The sequence below is a fragment of the Artemia sp. Qi Xiang Cuo genome, chromosome 9 (assembly GCF_049724085.1).
Source record: "Artemia sp. Qi Xiang Cuo chromosome 9, ASM4972408v1, whole genome shotgun sequence".
Lineage (NCBI taxonomy): Eukaryota > Metazoa > Arthropoda > Branchiopoda > Anostraca > Artemiidae > Artemia > Artemia sp. Qi Xiang Cuo.
In genome coordinates, this window is record NC_142802.1 from 21,735,024 (window position 1) to 21,754,781 (window position 19,758).

General features: G+C 36.3%; 3 protein-coding genes across 3 annotated transcripts in view; all 3 read right to left on the minus strand.

Annotated features, from left to right (window-relative positions):
- LOC148948445 (cryptochrome-2-like) overlaps positions 1–6,643 on the minus strand; it is a 44,541-nt gene extending 37,898 nt beyond the window's left edge. Inside the window, exon 1 of the mRNA XM_089094370.1 lies at positions 6,520–6,643. Coding sequence (XP_088950496.1) covers positions 6,520–6,600 — 81 coding nt within the window. The 5' untranslated portion in view covers positions 6,601–6,643. The remainder of the gene's footprint in view (positions 1–6,519) is intronic.
- A 5,194-nt stretch (positions 6,644–11,837) lies between these two features.
- Positions 11,838–12,722, minus strand: LOC148948446 (uncharacterized). The gene has a single exon (XM_089094932.1). It carries the CDS (start codon positions 12,720–12,722, stop codon positions 11,838–11,840), a length of 885 nt encoding a protein of 294 aa, XP_088951058.1.
- A 3,490-nt stretch (positions 12,723–16,212) lies between these two features.
- Positions 16,213–18,446, minus strand: LOC148948447 (uncharacterized). The gene is made up of 2 exons (XM_089094933.1): positions 18,381–18,446; positions 16,213–17,001 (listed from the first exon to the last, which is right to left on the minus strand). Exons 1-2 carry the CDS (start codon positions 18,444–18,446, stop codon positions 16,213–16,215), a joined length of 855 nt encoding a protein of 284 aa, XP_088951059.1.
- Positions 18,447–19,758: the final 1,312 nt, after the last annotated feature.

Sequence of the window (19,758 nt, forward strand, 5' to 3'; positions counted from 1 at the left end):
TTAAAAAATGACTATCGTATCGACATTTTGACTGACGAATTCAGACGATTCGAACTGGATTTAATAGGAGTTTCAGTAACTCATATCCCAGGGGTAGGAAGCATGAAATTAGGTGATGTAGAATTTGTTTACTCAGGCAGGAAGGATAGGGTACATAGACAGGGAGTAGGGCTCATGATGAATAAGGAAGCTGCTTAGTCTTTTTTAGGCTGGGAAGGTATTAATAATAGAATATTAACTGCCCATTTTATGACTAAAAAGTTCAGGGTATCATTTATAGTAGTATACGCCTCTGTATAACCAACTGACAGAGGTGTTAGTGACTCAGATGAATTTTACTTACAGTTACAGGAGCAAATAAACAAGGTCCCAGGTATAAATACGATGTTATTGCTGGGAGATTTTAATACCCAGGATGGTAGAAATAAGGATAGATGGCATCCCAGCTTAGATAAATTTGGTGTAGGAAAAGAAAACAGTAATGGATACAGACTTTTGCAATTTTGTAGGTATAACAATATATTTATAACCAATACTGTGTTTGGTCATAAAATGGCTCATAAGCTAACATGGTATTCACGTGATGGTAAGACAGCAAACCTTATTGATTATGTTATAGTAAACCGAAGACTGGCAGGATCAATACAAGATACTAGGGTATATAGGAGTGCTGTTATTGATGTTAAAAGTAAAGATCACCAGCTAGTAGTGTCAAGGGTTAATTTAAAGCTGAAATATCGGAAGGGTAATTACCTCCCGGGAAGTTATGATGTTGGTAGACTCCAGGATGAGAATTTCAGAAGAAGGTCTCTGGAACAATTTAATAATAAAATTAAAATTTTAATAGTCTATGCTTTTGAATATGGTTTTAATCATATTTGAAAAATTATTTGGGATGTGGCTGAATTTGCCGCAGAGAAGAATGCTAGAACTGCGGCTAAAAATATTAGTAAAAATGTCTTATGTTTAATAAAAAGGAGAAAGGACTTGTACAAGAATTATCTGAGTGACAGATCATATGAAAACAAAAGGAATGTAAAGAATGTGGAGAAAGCATTGAAATATGAACTAAGGAGGTGTGAAGTGGAGGCCATGGATAAACTTGCCGAGGATTTAGAAGATGCAGCTAGACGGCATAATAGTAAAATATTGTACTGGCACGTTAACAAATTGAGAGGTAGTAGTCAATCCGGACTTGTCCCAGTTAAAGATAGGAATGGGGTGGCAATTAGCGATAAGGAAAAGGCTAAAGCAAGATGGGCCAAACATTTTGAGAATTTGCTTAACCAAGATAGAGTTGCAGGAAAAGATATAGAGGAAAATCAAAAAATTTGTGATACCTTGGATGTGAAGGAAGATTTGGTTTGTGAGGAAGAGTTAGCAACAGTACTAAAAGGATTAAAGAATAATAAGGCTCCAGGTGCTGATAGGGTAGTAAATGAGTTTCTTAAATATGGTGGCTCTGAGGTTAGAAATAAGTTATTGAAGATTATGAATATGATGTTTGAAAAAGGGGAAGTACCTAACGATTTTAGGAAAACCTTAATTAAGCCACTTTATAAGAAAGGTGATAAAAGTGAGCGTGGTAATTATCGAGGCATTAGTCTGGTCTCTGTAGGTAGCAAATTACTTAGTAATATGATACTTTTTAGACTGAGAGATGCCATAGACAAAGTTTTAAGAGAAGAGCAGTGCGGTTTTAGAAAAGGTAGAGGATGTGTTGACCAAATTTTCACTCTTAGGTTAATAATTGAGAAGTGCCTAAGTTTTCAAACACCTTTGGTCCTCAGTTTTATAGATTATGAGCAAGCGTTCGATTCTGTTGATAGAGGAGCTTAAATAAAGGTCTTATCCTTGTATGGTATATCAGACAAATACATTAAAGTGATTAGTGCTATGTACGAGAATAACACTGCTGCAGTTAAGGTAGGAAATGAGGTTAGCAGCTTGTTTTGTATTAAATCAGGAGTTAAGCAGGGTTGTGTTCAATCCCCCTTTATATGGATTATTTTGATGGACTTTGTATTAAGAAGCACAGGAACGGCAATGGAAGACCACGGAATCAAATGGGGAGGAAAAAGTCTCCTTGTGGACTTGGATTATGCTGATGATTTAAGCATCCTAGATGAAAGTCTGAGCAAAACGAATGAAATTTTAGAGATTTGCGAGTGCAGGGTGCTAGTATTGGTTTGAAAATTAATGTTAGGAAGACTAAGTCACTCAGGCTAGGAATAAGTGAAGATGAAAAGGTGACGTTGGGTAATGAAAAGATTGATCAGGTGGGCAGCTTCAGTTACCTTGGTAGTATTATTAGTAAAGATGGTGGGAGCAGTGAAGATGTTAAAAATAGAATAGCCAAGGTTCAGGGTGTTTTTTCACAGTTAAAAAAGGTCGGGAAGAATAGGAAGATAAGTCTACAAACCAAGATTAGAATCTTAGAAGCTACAGTGATGACAGTGGTCAAATATGACTCTGAAGCATGGACACTCCGAAAAGTGGATTAAGATTTGCTAGATGTTTTCCAGAGAAATTGCTTAAGGATTGTTCTGGGTACCCGTCTGACTGACTAAATTTCAAACAATAGGCTATACAAAAAATGTGGTTCAATACTGCTTTCTAGGTCTATAATGAAAGAAAGGTTGAGGTGGCTAGGGCATGTTGTGCAGATGAAGGATGACAGATTGCCAAAGATTGTTCTTTTCGGCCAACCATCTAGGGCTAAACAGAAAGCAGGTCGTCCCCGTCTGGGGTGGGAGGACGTCATAAAGAAAGATTTAAAGGAAATGGGAATTTCGCGGGCGGGTGTAAAAAGGGAGGCTTTGAATAGATTGGGGTGGAGGAGGATCGTGCGTAGCTGTGTTGGCCTCAGGCGGCTTGGTGCTGTGATGTGATGTGATGTTATGTTAGTAGCTGTGATGTTAGTAGTAGTAGTAGTAGTAAAGGAAACATCTTTAAAAAAAAGTAGCAGCAATAGATCCTTTTTTATACTCCTTTGTTGTATAGTAGTCATTGTCTGATGGTGCACTCCACCCTGCTGATGGTCTCATATAGAGCCACAATTATGCATTTCTCCTTTAATTCTAGTTATACATCCTTTGCTAAAATGATTTTTCTGCAGTCTGGAACCTATCTTTGTTTGAGATTGAGTGCAATATTCACACCAAAATATTACTTGAAATGATACTACCAAGTAGACAACAATGAAAGAAAACGATGATCTAGTTAATCAAAACTTGCTGCATATTAGCCTATAAAGTAAGTGTAATTGTCACTTGTTAGTGAATTGATAATTGTATCTAGAAAGAGCATGAAAAAAGAATTGAGTAGTTTTTTCACCCTGTTTTAATTTCGATTATGAAATCTGATATAGGTTAATATTTTGTTTACTCATAATTTTTAATCAATGCCTTATTTTTTTTCTAGGAGTATAACTTTAATTACACATAATTTACAAAAAAGAAACGCCAAGGAACCTTTTGGTTTGTTAGGCCAGCTCCAACATCCAACACATATTTCAATATAAATAGACAAAAACAAAACAATATCCCTGCCAACAGGCTAACAAAACAACAACCAAAAATTCCAATATGGCACTACTAAAAAAAAAAAAAAAATCAAACAAATTGATAATTATTATTACAAAAATCCCTCAATTTTCCCTGAAAATTACTTCCTATATTGAATATAGGATTTGGAAAGGATTGATTTATAATTGTTTGGTAAGTTTTTAACTACTTTCCTTAAACTATTTCTTGTGCCAAAATAAGGAGTTTTAGGGTCCATTAAATGCCTTTAAATCAGATATACAAATTAAATCATTGTTATATTGGAAAAGAGTATAAAAATGGGAATAAAATAATATGTTCACCTCTTCTCTAAGCTGTCTAAGTTATAAAATCAGTAAATATTGAGCAGCTCATGTTATTGACCTACAAATAAAGTGAACATACCAATAGATGCCATTTTCCATGCACTTTCTCAATATAATAATCACTTTTCTTGCAACTTCAATTTTAAGCCCTTTTAGGACCCTTGAAAATAATAATTTGATTCTATATTTGTTTTTATATAAAATGGGTTACAACATTTGTTTCAAACTTACATTTCATTGTAAATTCATTTTGTAAAAGTTGCATAATTCACAAACAATGGTTTGTCAAGAGTAAGTTGAATAAAAAAACAAAAAAACAAATCTGCCATGTTTTCTTCTTATTCTGTTAGGCCACTGAAAAACTGCTGTGTTGCCTATATGTTGAAAAATATCAAAGCTGACAGAAAAAAAATGTCAGATCGAAAAATGGTGGGTAAAATTCTAGTTTAGCTACTTTGTTTCATCTTGGAAATGGGTTAGGTTAGGAAAAGGAAACTTTCAGCAATGAATCCAGGGCCAAAAGTATACTCTGGGAAGGTATTACCAGCTTCCATGTTAACTCTCTTCTGATTTCTAAGTCTTAAAAATTTGCCTTCTTGACAGGTCTAAACCTACTGAAATTTTGACATAACAACATTTTACCTTAATTTTCAGTTATCATCTTCTTTTAACTGGTTTTAGTTCTGAAAATACAATTCCTGTTATTTGAGTAGAATAATAAAGCCATATCAACAGGTTTTTTCAAGATTTAGAAAATGTATTTGAATATCTTTGAAACCTCATAAACTGGAATTGAGCAAAGTTGTTAAGCAGAAACAAGTTTTGTTGTACTTCATTTAGTAAAATCTACTTTAAGTTACTTTTGGCTATCTTGGAAAGGGGTTTGGTTAGGAAAATGAAACTTTCAGGGATGGGTCTACAGGCTAAAGTATGTCCCATGAAGGTATTTTGAAGTACCTATCTCCACTCCTTCTCCCTCTAGAAGGTCCTGACCTTTGACAATCTTTAAAATCTGTGTGTTATAAAAGTGAAACCTTGTAAAATAGATCTTCTGCTTAAATAAAGTACAACCGAATTGTTTTCAGCTTCACAACTTTGCTCAATCCCAATTTATAAGGTTTTAAAGATATGCAAGTACCTTTCCTAAATTTTGAAAAAAAAACAAAAAAAAAAACATTGATATGGCTTAAAATTCTACTCAAATAACAGGAATTGCATTTTCAGAACCAAAGTCAGAGAAAAAGAAACAGGTAGCTGAAAATTAAGGAACCTTCAAAAATCTTTGTGTTATAAAAGTGAGTATATTTTCAGCAGTTCATATTATTGACTTACAAATAAAGTAAACATACCACTCAATGCCTTTTTTATGCTCATTACACATATAATAATCATTTTGCCAGAAATGAATTTTATCTCTACCCCTATATATACCAATTCAGGGTATTTAATTGAACATTAGGAGGGGGTGGGGGTGAAGTTTAAACTTACCTCTCATTTGCATCAGAAACAAATTTTACCCTCACCCCCCTAATGTGCAAATATATACCCTGAATTGATATATATAGGGGTGGGGGTAATATTCATTTCTGACAAAAATGATTATTACATTTGTAATGAGCATAAAAAAGGCATTGAGTGGTATGTTTACTTTATTTACAAGTCAATAATATGAACTACTGAAAATTTAGGCCTGGCCTACCTAAAAGTGAAACCTTGCAAAATAGATCTTCTGCTTAAATGAAGGGTAAAATTTTACTTTAGCTACTTTTGGCTATCTTGGAAATGGCCAAAAAAGCTAAAGTAAAATTTTACCACACTTTTCTAGATGGGAACTTTGAAAGAATTTTTAATGCACTAATATGAACTATAGATAGCCAAGGTTAAAGGTGTAGAGGTAAATTTTTACCAAATCAAATTATTGACTTATGAATAAAGTAAACACACCACTTGATGCCTTTTTTTATGCTCTTTCAAAATATAATAATCATTTTTGTTGGAAATGAATTTTACCCCCACTCCTATATATACCAGTTCAGGGTATATATTTGCACATTAGGGGGGTGGGGGTAAATTTTGTTTCTGCTGTAAATAGGAGGCAAGTTTAAAATTTACCCCTACCCCCCTAATGTGCAAATATATACCCTGAAATGGTATATAGCCTATAGGGGTGGGGGTAAAATTCGTTTCCGAAAAAAATAATTATTATATTTGGAAAGAGCATAAAAAAGGCATCGAGTGGTATATTCACTTTATTTGTAAGTCAATACCTAATATGATTTGGTAAAAATTTACTGGTGTAGATCCTAGACAGGGGTGTCCCAAGGAGGGAGGGTGGGGAGATGTGACCCCCAACTATTTTGGTATTCAGCAAAAATGTTTACCCAAGGCAAATATTTTGGCATAAATTTTGCAAAATCAGCAGAAATTAAGCAAGATTCTTGATTTATGCCAGAAAATTCGGGATAAATCAGGTAGAAACTTGACAAAATTTTACGAAGATCACCCCCCCCCCCAAAAAAAAAAAATTAGCCTCCAGACTCCCCTGATCTTAGGCCACCCCAGAAGCACTTTAACAGCAGTCATGTTAAGTCAGTATTATGCAACGAAAAGGGTTGTAAATCATGCTAAGAAACAATACCATTACTGACCAGGGACAAAGCTTTCAGAAGAGCGGGATTATCATGAAGTCTAAGACCTTTACGAAACCAATGAATAACTGAGCCTGACATAACGAGGCTAGTTTTCAAATCCTGAAAAATTTTAGAAGGCAGAGTTGCGGAATGCTAAAGCAATTAGCAATTTATCTATGGACATTAAAATATTGCGTACCTTAATTTTTAGCGTACCTTAAAGGTATTTTGTAAGTAAGTAGGCTCCTTACTCAAATATAACCCTAGATAATGGTTTTGGATACAACACCAAATTTTTCTAGAGTTAGAAGGTACTTTTTTGCAAGACGTTTAGATGTGCTGCTCCTTATGATTAAGACCTTGAACTAAAGGACTAGGTACACGTAGCTGATTTCGGGAACCTATTTTAGCAAGGGTGTATTTCACGTCGTGTGATTATAATTAATGATGCTAAGAGGCAGGGCTTTGTGACGTTTTGCAGCGATTAATCATCATTAACTACGATTAATTTACGATAATCATTAAATACGATTAACTACGTGCCTAAAACTCTAAAGCCCTAGTACATTCCTAGTTTAGAACGTAATTAATGATGATTAATCACCGAAAAACGTCACTAAGCCCCGCTTCTCAGCATTATTAATCATAATCACTCGACGTGAAATACACTCTGCTGAAATCGGTTCCCGAAATCAGCTACGTGTGCCTAGCCGTTAAACGACAGTTAGAACTTTTGCTGACTTCATTGTAGTCAAGTCAAAATACCGTAGTTTCAGGGTAAACGCACTCACATGTTCCAGCAGTAGTTCTTTTGGACAACTTAGAACGAAATTTGACAACGAAAGTCCTTTTTGCTCAATTTTCGGCTTACTTGGAACAACAAATTAGTTTCACAAAATAATATCTTCCTCTTTCTTTGACGATTTTCTCCTTTATTCTTCTACAATGAATACTTTTCAATTTTTATATGTCAGAAGCAGCTTTCTGGGCAAATTTCACGAAAGTACACAGATGCTTGTACTGTGAATTTAGTGGTTGTAGCACATTCAGTCCTACGCTTTTTTGGCCAGCAGTCTGCTTCTGACTTGGCTTTCAGATTGTGAGCTCGGAAAATTTTTCAATCGGCTCTTTTGAATAAGTGAGGCGAAGAAGCATGCGTCATTATGACCCCCCCTCCTCCTCACGTGGGACAGGCTAGCTTATAAAGCGTTTTCATAAATGTTCCACTGAGGCTCTAGTGCCACTAGCAACTTCCGAAGCTGAGGTTAAAGCTCTTGTTGGGGACTTTATCTGCTATCTTGAAACTGACTTTACTTGTTTACAAGGTTTATTCACTTGGGGATTCACGGGTCAAAGTCCAGGGGATCAGAGATTGAAAAATACACCAACAACACCTTTCCTTTGTATCAACATCATTAATGAAACTCCTTTGAGCTAAGAACAAGATCCACAAATATGCAAAAATGCATATATTGTTTAATTTTCTATTGGGCTGGGGATTCACAGGCCAAAATCCAATGGCTCAAATTCAAAGTCCATTACCCATGAAAAATGGTGATCAGGTCAGTAATCTTGTTTGCGTGATCTGATATTTTTAATTTTTACTGTTCAAACGGCGAATTCCTTCAAAACCAACGATTAACTAAATCTTTTCTCTAAAAAATGTATTTTTTTCTTATCACCGAAACGGTGATTTTTGACGAATATTGGGTCCTTTTAAACAAGGCATAAGGTCTGAAAATTTTTCAAATTTATCGTAAAGAATTTTTTTCCTTTTCTTTGGATTTTTTTTGCCTTCAATGGTTTGTAATTAAGACGGCTCCCAAACGTAAGGAGGATGGGATCCAGTTTCAAATTTCATAATACGACCTCACGTTTATATGGTCTCTCGTATTGCAGAAATATTTTAGTTCCTCCCTTTGGACTAACACCATAAAAATACTTAGAGACAAAAGTACTCTCGTGGCGATTTTCCATAATGCATATGTTACCCTTTAAATCAGCGCCATTTGCGTTTTCACGAGTTCTGAAGGCGAGAGAAGCTGGAAAGTTTAACAAACACGACTGCTACACAATATAAAGGCCAATTGTTTGGTCCACTCCTGCGTCGCAAAAGCCGGCAAGCTACCCAGTTGTATTGTCTAACATATCAGCTAGCTTACAGTCTAACAATCCCTTAAAACAGCGTGAGTTTCTTGTAAAGCTATGACAAATTGACAAGGTGAAGCACGCTAAACGTGGCAGAAATCGCTTGGTTATTCACATGAAGGATGAAATTTTGGCTTCTAGGGTCATAGATGCGATTCCTGAGGATCTCAATATTCGTTCGAGAGTAGTCAAGAAAGAGTTTCTGGGGATTGTAAACATTGATAGAGATTTCGATGTATCGAACATTGTGATCGCAGTCGAAAGTGTTGCTGGTGCAAGAGGTTTTGGACAGTCATCGGTTGTACAGCTAAGCCTTCGTTCAGGAGGAGTTGGAAGCGGCATTTAAATATGGTATTAAGATTGAATACTACCTTTATCGAGTTTCCAAGCCCTTAGAAAGACCAAAACAATGCTTCAAGTGCCAAAGTTTCGGTCATATAGCTCGTAACTGCACTAATCAATTGAAATGCAGTAAATGGGCCGGTGAACATAGTAAAAGACGTGAGAATCCTTATCCTGAGTTAAGTATCAAGTGTGCAAACTGTGGTAGTAGCCATATGAACTCCAGCTTTCAGTGCAGAGCTGAAAAAACAAGCATCGGGAGGTCAAGGTGATATCCTAATACAGGTGAGGCGTTAATAACCAAAGTTTCTATGTGGGCTAACGGTTTTTGCCTGAATGTTAATGAAGCAAGAGAAAAGTTAAACATTTGACACTTAGTTTTTCGTGTATTTGACATAGTTTGTATTATTGAGCATTTTATTAATTTTGATAATTTGAGAAGGTTGGAACTTCCGACCGTTTACGAGTTTTTTATTCACCCGGCTAGATCTACCCTGGGTCGGCCCTCTGGCAGAATTATGGTAGAAGTTCATAAAAAAATATCAATGTAAGCTTCTTGATATTAGTGTTTTTTTTTGTTACAGTTGATTTTAGTAACATGGTGCTTATATGAGTTTATATGCTGACAGATTATCGTAAGGAGAATTCGTCCCCGAAATATGCCATGGCTGTGCATCGCTGTCAAAGCTTACTCACCGAATAGGGTCTTCGGGTAAAAGGCTGACGATTTGTGGCAATTTTAGTACTGATCTTTCAAAAGCTACATCCCCCTTTTTGCAGATATTTATTAGTTCTTTGCCACCTTATATGTCTGTTGTTCTGAATGATAAAGATTTTACTTGTATTTATAATTCTGTGTCCATTTCTAATTTAGATTTTGTGGTCACCGACTCATGTCGAGTAGCGAGTCGATCGTACATGTTTCGGGTGAATTTTTGCTTAGTGATCATTCTCACCTTGAATGTTCTTTACCGATTTCGGCAATGAGAAGTAAACTTTCAACAAATAAAAACAAAAAAATTATGAAGAGGTGCTGGAATGATGTAAATATTGAGCTATACCATTATGTTCTGTATTCGCACCATTCAAAGATTAAGGTTCCGTTTCATTTGCTATCTTCTATGTCTAAAGGTGATTCTATTGATCTAGATTGGCATCTTTCTGAGATAGTACATTGTTTAAAAATTGCCGAGTCTTTTGCAGTACCTTCAGTCTCTGTTAGAAAAAACACTCAGAAAAAAGGTTAATCGGATTTTCCTCAGCTTAAACAGGCGAAGCTCCAAAATTGTTTCTGACATCATATATGAATGGAGTCAGGGGCGTTACTAGCCAAAATGTTTGGGGGGGGATAGATTTCACCGACTGGGTGGTCATTTTTACCGACTTTTTTTTATTTTGTTAACAATTAGAAAAAAAACTTGAGTTTAACTTCTTGTGCTGTGTGTTAATACCGAATCCCTATCATAGGAACTCCAACAGTTTTCCTGAATTAATTGAGCCCGATCCGCCCCGGGAGGCACATCTTTAATAGGCTATACTATCCTCTGATATAGCGAACGATTTTGCTCTTTTCTTGTGGAATAAAGCAATTGATAAGGAGAGGTATGATGATATTATGATTTATATAAGCCAAAGTAAGAAATTTCGAATTTCAATTAGTATATATAAAAGAGTCAGAATGAAAAAAAAAACTAACTTGAATTAAAAGGCCAACCGTCTTGGCTCGGGAGGCAACCTAACTTCTAGCAGTTTATCAAGTCTTAGCTCGTCAGCAACGTCAGTCTCGCAGCACATCATGAGGAGATGATCCAAACGGTCGTGATCCATTGTTGTACGCAAACGTGTAATAACCAATTTCAGTTTGCTGAAACTTTTTTCTGCCGTTGCTGCAGTTGGTGGCGCTGTTGCGATCGACTGGTAAACTGACCAGAGAGTTGGGAATACTGTCTTCACAGCATAAATTTCTTTAAATAGAGCCTCGAAAACGGTCCGATCAATGGCTTTACTGCTTTCGACCTCAGTCCTGGTCAAAAAGCATTTGAAGGTCTTAAGCTCTAGCACGAGTTCCACGGGATCTAGGCCTCTTCCCGGAAACAGCTTTGCTACTTCCGAAGGGCTTTCATAGCTGTCGCCCATTTTGTCCAATAGACACTGGTACGCTGGCTCTAGAAATGAGGAGTTTTCGCGGATTACATCATCCAAGCCGTTCACAAGGATTCTGAGGATGTTACAGAACTCCTTAACATAAAATGGTAGCCATTCTAATGACGTGTTAGATTCGGAATTAGGAATCACCTATGAAAGACGGGAAGATCAACGTTAAAAATGGTGATTAAGTGAAAACTCATCTTTGGCTACTAAACAAAATGCTTCTGCTGCTGCTTTTGATGTCTCACTATGCTTCTCTATCTGAGCAGTATCTAGGAGGAGAGTATCTAAGATGTCACGTGTTGACCAGAGTTTTGTACTTGCAGTCATCAGATCGAGCTGTTGATCCTGCAGCTTTTCTGAAAGAACCTTCGTCCTGAACATGAATTGGCGAATAAAGATAAGCCTAACAATAAAATCAAAACAAGTAATGTGGTAATGAAAAGCTTAAGGTTTTTCTTTTATAATTCTGTCTTCATCTTGTTCTATTAGCTCTTCAAGGACTTCAACAATGGTGTCAAAGCTGGCCCACAACGCTGTCAAGCTCTCGGACCTGGACGTCCATCTTGTCATTGACAGATTTCTTAGCTTGAGCATCGACTCAGCTCTCTCCAGTGCTCGTTTGTAAGCTATAACTCGCTTCGTTCCACCATTAAAGAAGACATAGAGCTCCTGCAAGATTTCAAACATTTTTCGAACTATGGAACTGCTACTGCAGGCGTGTTCCACAATAAGATTTTCTCTATGAGCCATGCAGCAATATAGCGTACTTCCCTTCCCACTTCGGCTGAAATATGTGCCTGGACCCCCTGAGGAACACCAGACATGTTGCTCACAAAATCATAACTTTGGTACATGAGCGCCTCTTTGCTTACTCCTTCCTTTTCTAAGACTTCTAGGATTTTATCGGCAGTTTCTTTCCCTTTTTTTGATTCAACTGGTACTATGGCTAAAAGTATCTCTTGGATGGTGCCATCAGAACCAACAAATCTGACGCAAATCACAAGTCTTTCTTCGTGTGCGCAGTCCGGCGCGGTATCTGCGATATTTGAATATGCGCCATTAGCATTCACAGCGGTTACAATCATGCGCTTAATTTCGTTACCCAGTACCTCAAGGAATTGGTTTTGTGAGATACCGCTAAAGTAGTCTACCATATTCTTCTTCATTGTTCTTTCACGCAACCAATTACTGAAATGTGGATCACAGCGAGCAACTAGGTTTACAATTTGACGAAAGTTTCCGTCACTGTCATCAGCCAAACCACGAAGGGCTATCTGTTGTTTTCCCAGTGTCTTTACTATGTCCATTAGGACCTTCACCCCTCGTCGGTTTTCAATTGCTTCCTTTTCTTGTTGCCTTTTCAAGGCCTTAGTCTGTTCATCAAACATTTTTTCAATGCCAAATTCGAGTTTGCTATAAACCGCCATCACTGCTGACTGATGAGCGGTGCTTTCAAAATGTTCCTTCAGCTTGCCAGGGTTCTCAGCCCCTCTACTCATCATCTTGTTCCAAGAACAGAGTCCACTTGTAACCCACGCATCTTCTGCCTTTTCGCGTTTTGGTCCAGAAGAAAACAACATACATGCAAAGCAATAGATTCGGTCCTCGCTGACGCTATACTCAAGGTACCTGTACTATTTGTACCAATCAACGCTCATTCTCTTCTGATGTGTGCTGCCTATCGATACGTTTTTCTGCTCCGGAAAAGCTGCTAGATACGGCTGGTTAGGACCCATTGTAAGTAAATAGTGTTTCTGATGCTCTTTAAGTGGGAATGGTCGCTTTCCTGGATCATGATCGACAAGACAGTCAAGAGGCAGATTTTCAAAAGTCATGCTCTCTCATGAGTTTCAGCTTCGATTACAGCTGCTGACAAAACCTCGTTCTTTTAAGAACTTGTTCATCTACAAATTCACACAAACTGGCAGTATGGATTGCGAGATTTTTTATCATATTGCCCGCGGCACTGTCAAAGCGAAACTTTGCTCGGCACTCACCAATTAAATCATACACAACATCTACCAAGGCCACGCAATTCGTAAGTAGCTCTTCGTTGTCCTCTGACACACTAACGCTTGACTTTCTTGTGTAACTAAGAGATTGTTCACTTACACTGATGTTTTTGTTGAAGTTTGTCTTTACAGGCTGTACTGGGCAATCTTGTTCCGGTAAAGGGGTTAACGGCTCTGATTCACTCAACGAAGCCATATCTTTAACTTCTTCTATTGTTTCTGCATTTACTTTGATCATATCTTCAACGATGGAAAGTTCAACTTCGGTTCCTAAGGGATCTTTATCGGTCTTCGATTTTGACGGCTCTACGGATACCTGCGCAACGGCTGAAAACGCCACTCCATCATCAGCTAAAAGTATAAAAATACTAAAAGCTAAAAGTTTATAAAAATATTCATTCACCCCCCATAGTCTGGAAGCCCGGCATCAGGGGCGTAATTCCAGAAGAATCGTGGGGGGGGGGGCAAACTTCAAAAAATTTTGCCCCGTCATTGCGGAAAATTATGCAAATTCCCCACAAAAAAATAATTTTCTATTATATTTGCAACTTAGAAACAGTGACAGATCCAGGATTTCAGGGGGGTGGGGATTGACGCTCGGTTGCCGAATAAAATTATACTCATGTCTCAAATACTTCTAGTTGTAGCCAAGGCTCAGGGGCGTTGCTAGCAATTTTCCTCTAGGGGTGGGGACGACGAAAGTGTGCCGACAAAAATCGACATTGCACCGACGAATTTCTAAACAAAAAAAAGGCATGAATCATTTAACGTTTCTCTTTAACAATGGCAAGCAAATGGTATGAAAACAAAGAGTTCTGCTGCGAAGTTGCGAAAACTTCGATAATATAACTGTAATAGTTTGCCACAAAGGGTCAACGTTCTTATAAATTCAGTTCAAGAATATTTTCATTTTAATTTATTGATTATTTGCCAATAGGCAAAATAATTGAATGGTCTAAAGCAGCATTTTCAGGGGCTTTGGGCTTCGCCCGACTAACGTCCTTTCTCAGGACCTTTAGGGGGGAGTCCCCCCTTAGAAACGCCCCTGGCCAAAGATGTCACTAGCCCTTTTCCTTTGGGAGCGGACAACAAAATGTGCTTGGAAAATCATAAACAGCCCGACTAATGAACTGCCAATTTCATTTTCTTAGGAGCTGATGCAGCAAATGCGTTAGTCACTACCTGCTCGGTCGCTAGGATCCATTTCGGCTCAGGTTCATTTTTATGAAAACTGGCGTTATGACGCTTGCAGTAATTCTTATCGAAAATATTCTTACACGCAAAGCACTTTATTTTTACCCGATTTGTCCTTAAACTTGATATATTTTTTTTATTGTTAATATGTTCTTTGCAATTGAAATTAATCGTGAAACTGAACTGAACCCCGATGTGGCGATGATTCACAAGCCGGAAGTTCTCAACAAGTTGCTACCGAATAAATTTTCATTAGTCATCCATTGTTTCTGGTCGATTTTGCCGCTCCAATTTACTGAATGAGATCGAGATGGTGGTCTCTTTCAATCAAATCTAAAAATTGAGTAAGTAAAATCGTATTATTTACCGACTGAGCCTGAGGTTTTTGAGACGTAGGAAGAATCTAGATTTCAGTGGATGTCACGCCAGTGTATTCATCTTCTTTCAGTAATTTCATTCATCTCATTTATTTATTTCAAAAATTGAGTCAGTAAAACCGCAGCGCTTCGCGCCGTGGTTTTACCGAGCCACCGAAAATATTGGGGGGGAGGGGCGTCCCCCCTCCCCCCCGTACGTGACGCCCCTGATTGGAGTGCGGCAGGCCTCGTTTTGGAGCAGTATTTGAACTTATGAAATTTACAAAACATGCATTCCGTAAGGTTATTGGAAATTGGAAAATACAACAAGTATATGATATATTTATACGATTAAGGGTATTAAGTTGAAACCGCTAGAGAATATTAAGGGAGATGTTGAACTAAATCAAAAGACACTATGTATATCCAGGTTGCCAATATGTCACATCTGCAATATCTTTGAAACATCTAAGGGTATAACATAACATCCAGGGTATAGACATCTAACATGTAGCATCTAAGGGTATCGGACATCCAGGGGAAATTTCACGTAAGAAGACGGGGGAAGGGGATTTCCTGGTATGATTTGAAAAACGGTCATAATTCTTTAAGAAAGACTGCTCAAAAATAAAGAAAGAAAATGAGACTTTTTAAGAAAGAGCCTTTAGGATAGAGTGGGGGTTAAGGAAGTGGTAGACCCTTCATTTATGAGATAATTTCTGGTCGTTTTAAGTATTAGTTTTTCTCCTTACTTTCAGTTGAAAAAACTTGCTTTTTATTTAATTATTATTTAAACCAGCATTTATCTTTGACGGAATAACCCCTACAGGAAGATGGTCCCCCATAGATTTGACACACTAAACAAAGCAATTTTTAAGCGTTTTGTCTATTCACCTTGACCTTGATTGACAGTAGGCTACTAAAAAATATTTAAAAAAAGATTGCAAACAAAAATAAAATTCTACACTTTTTCTTCTTTAAAGTAACCATATTGAACAGTAATATAACATTTTATTATAGTTTTGGTATGTTTAACAAATTTACAGCTTTTCTTATAGAGAAAAATAACAACCTTTAGTAAGAACACTCGAGTATTAGCAAAACAGCAATATATTCTGGTTAAAAATATGTTATAACGTATCTACTAGGGAATATACTGCCTCAAGTAGTAGAGGGGTACAACCAAAGAGATAAAAAGAGATTACCGCCCTATACTTCCTTGTTAAAGTGTGTTTTGGTTCCATTGGTTTATACTTATGACGAATTTTCGTCATAAGCCAATCACATTATTCCATAAGTGCCACATGTCACTAAGTAGGGCCAAACATCCCTGCATTTTCATTTACTGCTTCTAAGTCAAATTTTGATCCAGTAGAGAGAAAGTAAAACTTGGATGGTTCTTCTGTATGAGATTTTAGCCAGTAAAGAGAAAAATTATTTTTAGTGAATACATTTTTCTTTTACAAGTAAACTCTCTGTTTCCCTATGGTGAAGCCCCCTCCATTTGATTAAATGAGCAAAATTTCATCAGAAGGTTTTGGAATAAAATCACGAACATTATCCTGTTCTTCAAAATCTAAAGTAGATAGACCCAAAAAGCTACTCTCCAACCACATTTTTGGCTTTCGTGGTGAATTCTTATTTACTTTATCCTGGTGATTCAATGGGTCACTGTGAACATATTCTTGTATAGCTGATGTTAGTTCATGGATTGAAGTTTTTACGTCACTCTTTTGCAAGTCAACGTGACTTTTCGACTGAAAAGACTCGGCTAGACGTTCAGCTGGCGTTTTATACCCGTTTTGGGCACTCAAACTTTCTCTTGAACGCCATCCAAGATATGGCTTATGAACGGACAAAACATTACGACCCAATGGAGTAGATCTTTCACTGCAGTTACTAGTGTTGCTAAGACTCATTAAATTTAAGTCATCGCGTTCTGAACTGAAATTCGAACTTCGTGACTGTATGCTTCTCGAGCTTCCGAAACGAACACATTTAGAATCTAATAGAAAGTTCGAACCAGTATTTGAATAGCTAAAGACACTTGTGGCACTTGAAGGACTTAATGTATCACGAGAACCTTTGATGTTTTGCCAATTATTTTTTTCAAGTGATGTTTGGCATCGTTGAGGGTTTGACCATCGGGGTTGAGATTTACTTTTAGGGCTAATAATACTGAATTTATTGGGCTTGTACCATTCTGGTATATTGAGTTTCTGAAGAGATTCTTGAACCTTTATTTCATACTCTGATGGTTGTTGATTGGCTGTGCGCTGGAGTTCGTTTTCAGGAGCCTGGAAAAATGAAAACTAAAAAACCAAACATTAAAAACTCTACAATGTAGAAATTCACGTTTCGAAATCGAAAGGGTGCGTCACGACTGCTTTCAAACTGATTTATGAATGAGAAAGATACTTTAGTGAACTGTCGCATTTGCAGAGGCTAAATTACTAGACATAAGTTAATGAAGCTCAAAAGAAGTGAAAGCAGAAGTTAAGCTTTTCTGCTTAAGAATTAAATCATCGCATTCTAATTTAATTCTTAAGTTGTATAAAGTAATCAGAGCGATGCATTTCATTGTATTCAACATAATTATTGCATAAGCTTTGTTCAATTTGAAACTCGTGTCTAGAACCACTCTTGAAAGTTGATTCCGTATTTGGAAAAAAAAAATTCAGTGCAAGTAGCTCAAAGATTAACCAACATAATTTTGTATACTATGTAACAAATTTAAGCCTTATGATTCAGTCATATGCCTTAGTTTTTATATGCTTTTGTTACTTAAACGTTTTGATTCATTTTAGAATAACCAAAGGATAGTTGAAATACAATCAATACATTAACAGATACATAAAACAGACAGATTCGAATTTGAGTAATCCAAAGATAAATCGTATTCGTTTTTCATGTGCTCTTAGCTGAACTTCTGTGAACTATAAACGCAGAAGTTCTTTGATTTTAAGCTTTGGTTTTAAATTTCTTTTTTTTTCAGAATTTTTATCGCATCTTTTGATTTTTTTTTTGTTTTCGAATGATTGTCTTTAAGAAGTCTTCAGTAATTTGAATCGTTTCAATCTTTTAAACAGTACAAATTTTAATCTATGAATTGAACTTGATTTATTAGCAAAAACAGTTACAACAGAACGAATACAATATGCTTTAGGCTTTATAAACCGCTAGTCCTAGAAACCCACGACCACTAAAAAATTAAAGTATCAAAGCCTTAGACAGAGGTCATTAAGTATCTAACAAAAAATATAATAATAACAATACCAATGCTTACAAAATTAAAAATAACAATAATAAAGGAAAATATACATTAACATTGTAAGGCTTATAGAAACTAAAGAGAACGAAATAAATAAAGGCAAAAAAAGGGAAAAAGAATAATTTCTAGCTCTTAGATATACACTAATCAAAAGAGCTTAAACTGGGAACATTAATATAGTCTTAAAGTGTTTTTGTTTCTTTACAAGATTTACCTTACTTTTCTTAAAAAGGTTAAAAATCGTCTACCTTAATATATTCAATTCGGATTTACAATTTGATTTCTTTTTTTCTATGCAAGCAATGCATCTGGTAGTTACAAACGGTTAAAGGTTAAAAAGATATATAAGTGTCTCGTGTCTAAAAAAAATTCACCGTCAAGCGGCTGGTTTAAGAACTATTTTGCCTGTACTTTGTATTTTGATTCAAAAGCGCATTTTTTTTCTGCGGAATACGATTCATATAGATCCATTCTGCATAGGTTCTTTTTCTGCTTTCCCTACTTTCCAGAGGTTCTTTTTCTACTTTCCCTAGGAAGCTAGATCTGTTTTGTTGTAATCGATTTAATTGAGATTAAATTAAAAAAAAACTTACTTTCAGTTGAAGTTTTTTTTAATGAAAGTAAGGAGCAACATTAAAATATAAAAAACAAACAGAAATTACTACTTAAATGAGACTGGTAACCTTCTCCCTAATGCCTCGTTTTTTGCGCTAAAGTTTGACTCTTTGTCCCAATTCCTTAAGAACGATTCACGACTGAAACATAAGGGTCATTTAATTAGAACAGGAAGCTTTTTAAAGTAATAATAAACATGAGGTTATGAGGTGGGAAAGCCCGCTCCTACACTTAATAATTTCTGCCGTTTAAGTTTTAATGAAGCTTCTTACTTTCAGTTGAAAAAACTTGTTTTTTTATATATTTAATCTTACTAAGGGACAATAATATAAATCTGTTAATCGTTTGTTCCAATTAAATTAAGCTTGTCTTGATTATTTTTTTTTTAACTAAAGATTTTTGTAGTTGCTTAATTTTATAAAACGGAATAGAGACGCCAAATGAACTCCTTTTACATGAGTAGTTATAAATCAAAGAATCTATACATAATTTCGTTCGTTCGTAAAAACATTTGAAATAGGACATATTTGAAGTATTGAACAAATATTTTTGGGCCTTTTCGTATTTTCAAACCTGCAGTCTAACTCAAAGCAAAGTAGAAAATCAAAGCGGAATAAAAAAATTTAGCTTTGAGGAATCCAATATTTCCCATTTAAACTTTCCAATATCATGGAGAATATCGGTAGGTCCAGTTAAACTGAGCTGCCACGCTAGTTTCGCTATTTTGTCTTAAAAGTCGCGAATATACACTAGATAGTTTAGAAATATCAGGAATTTTGGTGCAAAATATCTTTCATAGGCAACGCGCTAGCGCTGCCTAAGTAAAGAAAAATGTGGCCACAATGTGTTTTTTTTCTTCTTTCTTCGACAGGCACTTCGTATTGAAGGAGTTGTCGTAGAAACTTCAAAAAGGACTCATTCGATTGGAAATTGGGGTGGCTAGTACCCTTTTTAATAGTCGAAAGTGATTGGAGGGCAACTAGCCCCCCCACACCCGTCATTCCCCCCAACACATCCAAGCAAAATTTTGAGATAGCCATTTTGTTCAGCGTAGTTGATTTCCAGATAGAAAATTTCTTTTTGAGGAGGACACGCCCTCACAACCCCCAGGGCAAGGGTTTTAGGTTATTCCTTGAGGGCATATAAGAAAAATGTTGGCACAATGTAC